The sequence below is a fragment of the Carlito syrichta genome, unplaced genomic scaffold (assembly GCF_000164805.1).
Source record: "Carlito syrichta isolate Samal-C Ts95f unplaced genomic scaffold, Tarsius_syrichta-2.0.1 Scaffold100857, whole genome shotgun sequence".
Lineage (NCBI taxonomy): Eukaryota > Metazoa > Chordata > Mammalia > Primates > Tarsiidae > Carlito > Carlito syrichta.
The window spans coordinates 1,754-7,544 of NW_007044953.1; the positions used below are offsets into that span (position 1 = coordinate 1,754).

At 57.6% G+C, this 5,791-nt stretch overlaps 1 protein-coding gene across 1 annotated transcript in view; it reads right to left on the minus strand.

Moving 5' to 3' along the window:
• Nucleotides 1–350: 350 nt before the first annotated feature.
• The window catches only part of MIER2 (MIER family member 2), a gene marked incomplete at its 3' end in the record, with an annotated part of 24,117 nt that continues 18,676 nt past the window's right edge, over nt 351–5,791 (minus strand). The window contains exons 8-11 of the mRNA XM_021715534.1: nt 2,388–2,539; nt 1,507–1,588; nt 1,282–1,426; nt 351–422 (exon numbers count right to left, since the gene is read on the minus strand). Of these exons, the coding sequence (XP_021571209.1) occupies nt 351–422; nt 1,282–1,426; nt 1,507–1,588; nt 2,388–2,539 (451 nt within the window). The remainder of the gene's footprint in view (nt 423–1,281; nt 1,427–1,506; nt 1,589–2,387; nt 2,540–5,791) is intronic.

The window sequence follows — 5,791 nt, forward strand, 5'->3', positions numbered from 1 at the left end:
GGCCCCTCCATGTTCCCCTGTCCAGTGCCCGCTTCCTGCTGCCCGGACCCACACCCCGCAGACAGAGGCCCCACCCAGAGAGGACATGCACGAGCCGGCAGAGGCTGCTCCCCTCAGAAGACGTCCCTTGACACTGGGAGTGGAAACTTCCGAGTGTGCGGGACACCACGGAAGGGCCTGCGTGGGTCCTGGGAAGCCCAGACCAAATCGTATTTACGCAGCAGCACGTAAAGGCTGAGGCACCCTCTCTGGAAGGGACGCAACTCAGGAGGCTTTTCTATAAAGGGCCGGTTGGAAACTGCAGGCCTTGCGGGCCACGCGTGCCCCACCACGTCCTGGACGGCACGCACGAACAGTGTGTCTGCAGGCCCACAAACCCAGCCACACGCAGCCCATCGTGGCTAGGCCGGGGCCGCTCAGAACTGCAGAAGCACAGTGGGTAGCCGCACCGGGCTCCAGCCACACCTCTCCAGGTGTTTCTCCTCAAAACGCTGAGGGGCGCTGAAGGCTGACAAGGAAGGCCACCACTGCCTGACACGGCCCTAGATGTGGCCACCAGAGCGATGTCCCGGCCTGTAGGACCAGCCCCGGCAGGCACCCCCTCACACCAGGCCGCAAGCAGAGCACAACTCCCGGACACAAGGCCGAAGCAGGGCTCGGCAGTGAGAAGCGACCAGGGGGACGACAAGCCGGGCTGTGGGCAGAGGCGGGGAAGCTGCAGCAGGAACCCCAGGAGCCCACACAGTCAGGCAGAGCTGTCCGGGGTACTGGCCAGAGGGGCTGCCGAGGCTCTGGCAAAGGGCAGGCTTGCAGGTTGTCACTCAAGAGGCCACAGGGCGGGGGCATCGCTGCGGGACGTGCGGACACCCCCGAGGACTCCCCAGGGCTCAGGAGGGGCAGAAGGACCCGGCACTCGGCCACACCAGCCCACCGCAAGGTTCTGCCCTGGCCAGCGGCAGGACCCGGGTCCTTGGAGGAGGAGCCAGGAAGCCCCGGCCCCAGGCACCAGGTGGAAGGGATCCAGGCTGCAGCCCCTCAGGGCTGGCATGAAGACGCGGTGCCCACGCCCTGGGGTGGGATGCTGACAGGAATGACTACTGGAATCCACCTTCTGGCAACTCCTTTCCCAAACCAGAGCCCGTTCTCTGGGGACAGGAAGGGGACCCCACAAAGTCAGCAGAAGAAACTTCGGGAGGCCCAATGGGCCCAGGGTGAGGAGGCCGGGCGTGCGGCAAGCCTGGAAAGCCCCTCGTCACCCAGGCCCTGAGCCCTTCCCTAGACCGAGGAGCTCGCAGCGGAGCCTGGCGGGTGGAGGGCACCAGCATCCACACCTTGTTGGCCTGGATCAAGTGGAAGTTCTTTCCGTGCACTCGGAAGCCGTGCTCAAAGTTCCTGCACTCCTCTTCGCTCCAGGCACAGAGCCCATCTGCAGACAGGGGCCAGGGGAGACGGGTCAGCTGCGCCCGGGGCAGGCATCAGGGAGGGCAGGGCCAGGGCCGCGCTCACCTCGGACGACCTTCACGTTGAACCGCAGCCTCCGCAGGGCCTCCTCCACGTTGAAGTTGCACTTCACCAGCTCGTACAGCGCCTGGGGAGCATGGGTTGACACTTCCCACTTGCTCACCTCAGGAGCCAAGCACAAAGGGCGTCCCATCCTGGGAGTGGTATCAGGGGGCGTCTGCACCACCGTCCTGGGAGTGTATCAGGGGGTGTCTACACCACCACCCAGGGGCGTCTACACCACCATCCAGGGAACAGTATCGGGAAGTATCTACACCACCACCCTGGAAGTGGTATCGGAGGTGTCTACACCACCACCCAGGGAGCGATATCAGGGGCATCCACACCACCATCCAGGGAGTGGTATCAGGAGGTATCTACACTACCATATTGGAAGTGGTATCGGGGGTGTCTACACCACCATCCAGGGAGTGACATCAGGGGGTATCTACACCACACCCAGGTAGTGGTATCAGGAGGAGTCTAAACCACCATCCAGGGAGTGATATCAGGGGCATCTACACCACCATCCAGGGAACGGTATCAGGAGGTATCGACACCACCACCTTGGAAGTGGTATTGGGGGCGTCTACACCACAATCCCAGCATTGGCATCCGGAGGCATCTACACCACCATCCAAGGAGTGACATCAGGGGGCGTCTATACCACCATCCAGGGAGCAGCATAGGGCGTCCACATCCTCTCCAGCGGCTTGAATTTGGCTCCTGCCCAGCTGGGCAAGCAACCCCCTCCCGGCCTGGTGTGGCCGCTCCAGGGCCCAGGGACCCACGCGCCTGCTGCTCCCCTTACTTCCGGTTGGCCAGGCCCCTGGAGGCACCAGGGCGCGTCAACCCCGCAGCCCCCGGCGCCCAGCGTGCAGCCCCACCTGCTCACTGTCCTTCACGGCCTCTCCCTCCGGGAGCTGAGACCCAGCCACCTCGTGCCATCTCCGCTTCACGGCCCTGTACAGGAAGTCCTCCACCTCCCTCTCGGGGAGGACGCCCGGGTCCCAGAGCAGCTGGTCTTCGTTCTCGTAGACTGCACGAGGAGAGAGCAAGGGTCACGCCGCGGCTCTCACTCCACCCACACCGGGATGGCGGCGAGTCGCCCCAGCGCCTGCGACGGGGACCGGCACACCCACTCCCCTCTTGCCTGGGCCTGCCACCTCGGGGCTCCCCCCGGGCAACACCGCGTAACAAGGGGGTTCAGGCCGGCTCTGGGCACCCAGACACAGGTGAGAGGCCATCAGGCCCAGGGGTCAGAGAGCGAAGCGGGGAAGTCACAAGCGGCCAGCGGGGGCAGCCATTCCCCTCTGGGGTGGGCCAGGGGTCAGAGGCAGCTTCCTGGAAGAAGTGGCAGGACCCGCAATCCAGGAGAGTGTTCCGACAAGGACTTGGGGAGGGGCCTGCAGTGCCAGTTTCAGGGAGGCAAGACTGGCTCACGTAGTGCAGCTTTACAAGCACCGGCAAGGCAAGGGCCGAGGGAGCAGCAGAGAGACCTACTCTGCACAAGGGCAGCTCGACCTGGACCCCCGGACCAGAGGTCTAGTCTAGGGCAGACGCTCCCGCGGCCCGAAGACATTCCAGCCGCAGGACCCTCGGGGCCACAGCCAGGGGTGCGCCGCCACGCCACAGGGACCCTGCCCCCTCGAGGCTGGTTGGGGGCAGACGCTCCAGGAGAGGGAGGAAAGGCGGCGGGCTTTGGACGGCCCCCGGCCAGGGCCGGGACCAAGGGGGACAAGCGGGAGAAAGCACCCAGCGCCGGTCTGGGAAGGCCCCCAGTGGGGCTCCTCTCGCTCCTCCGGGAAAGAGGCACAGGAGCGCCAAGCTACACAGTGCACTGGGAAGCAAAAATGACCCTCGAGAAGGCTGCGCCTCCTGGAAAGCAAGTCTGTTGCTGGGAACTGGCGGAGCAACAGCTTCCAGGGCGGTGGCATGCCCCACCCCCCGCGGATGGCACCCCTGTCCCCACCGCCCCTGCGGGAACAACATGCAGACAGTGTGGCCAGCTGCTTCCATCCCCACAAGCAGCACTCAGGCCCCTGCCTGGACCAAGTGGTCTCCAAGGGGAGAGCAGTCCAGGCCCGTCTCTGGAGAAAAAGAAGGCCACGTGCAGCCAGCACGGGAAGAGCAGGAAAGCTGGGAGAAAACATCAGGCCACACGGCAGCACACACACGGGGGACCTGAGTTGACAGAGGAGACGTCAACACGGCTACAGCCGGCACGTTAAGGAACACAAGAGGAGGGCGGGCTGAACGACAGAATGGATGAAACGCGGGGGAACCTCAGCAGAGGTCTGAAATTTATATCCAGAGCCGAAAGGACCCTCCGGGACTGCAAGATAAAAAACCCAAAAGCATGAACCTAGTGGACAGCTTTAACAGCAGTCTGAACACAGCAAAAGGCAGAATTAGTGAAGTTTAAAACGCCAAGTTTAAAACACAGTCTTAATGTACTTCACAATAAAACGTCAGTGTCAAGTAAAAACAAAACTGACAGAGCTAAAAGAGGAAACAAATCCACATCAGAGTGGGCAATTAACCATCTCGCTTGGTAACTAATAGAACAAGCAGCAAGAAAACTAGGTGAGAATACAGAAGATGTGAACAACAACCAAGTTGATCTAAGAGAAACAGAAAACTCCACTCAAATGCAAAACCCAGTTTCTTTTCAAACACATTTACCAAAACAGAGCAAATACTGGTCACAAAGCAAAGTTCAACTAATTTCAAAAGACTAAAATCCCAGAGTGTGTTCTCTGACCATAGCGTGATCAATTAAAAATCACTAAAAGGGCCGGGTGCAGTGGTTCAAGCCCGTAATTTCAGCACTTTGCGAGGCCAAGGTAAGGGGATTGCCTGAACCCATGGATTTGAGAACAGCCTGGGCAACTTGGCGAGACCTCGTCTCCATAATAAATTTAAAAATTAGCCGGCTGTGGTAGCGGGCGTCTATAATTCCGGCTACTTGGAAGGCTGGGCAGAAGGATCGCCAGAGCCCAGCAGGTCGACGGTGGAGTGGCCATGAGCCTGCCACTGCACTCCAGCCTGGGTGACGGAGACTACAACTCAAAAAAAAAAGGAAGAGGCTGGGCTCAGTGGCTCAGCCTGTAATCCCAGCACTTTGTGAGGCCGAGGTGAGTGAATTGCCGCCCACAAGTTTGAGGCCATTCCCAGCAACTTGGTGAGACCTTGTCTCTACAATTAAAAAAAAAAAAAAAGTCAGGCGTGGTAGCACACGTCTGTAGTTCTGGCTACCTGGAAAGCTGACGCAGGATTGCCGGAGCCCAGCCCTCCAGTCTGGGCGACAGAGTGAGACTCCAACTCAAAAAAGAACCCTAAACAAGAAACCCAAGCATGAAATATAAAAAACCTGTGCAATACCAGGCTTGGTGGCTCAGTCTGTCATCTCAGCACTTTGGGAGGCCGAGGTGAGTGGACTGCCTGAGCCCGCAGGTTTGAGAACACCCCGGGCAACTTGGCGAGACCTCATCTACATAATAAATTTAAAAACTAGCCAGCTGTGGTAGTGGGTGCCTATAGTTCTGGCTACTAGGAAGGCTGAGGCGGAAGGATCGCTGGCGCCCAACAGGTCAATGCTAGAGTGGCCGTGAGTGGGCCACTGCACTCCAGTCTGAGTGACGGAGTGAAACTCCAACTCAAAAAAAAAAATCACTAAAAGAACAATAACTAGAAAATCCCAAATGCTAGGAAATTAAACAGAACACTTCTAAAGAATGCAAAGGTCCAAAAAGATATCACAATAAAAACCAGAGAATGACAAATTAAATTGAAATAAAATAGATGAAAACAGATAAAAGTAAAAGTCAATTAAAGAGAAATCTGACAGCAGAGAAAAATCAACAAGGCTAAAGTGAGTGCTCTGCAAGGAGCAATAAAACTGACAAACCCCTAATAAGACTTTTCAAGCGGGAGCGGAAAGGGAGAAAAAACAAACAGCTAACATCAGGAATCCAAAAGGGGCATCCCACAGATCCCAGGGACACAGAATACAGTGAGAAGGTTGCAACAGCTTGATGCCACCAAAGCTGACGTTGCAGATGAGTATGACAAACTCCTCAAAAACAGGTTTATCAGAACAGAAACTCGTAAGTAGACTTATCTATGCTAGAAAATTGACTTCTTAACTTAAAGCCATCCACAAAAATAAAACGAAACCCCAGGCCCAAACAGCTCCACTGAAGAATCCTTCCAAATGTTTAAAGAAATAATAATCTTATACACATTCTTTTTTTTTTTTTTGAGTTGGAGTCTCACTCGGTCGCCCAGA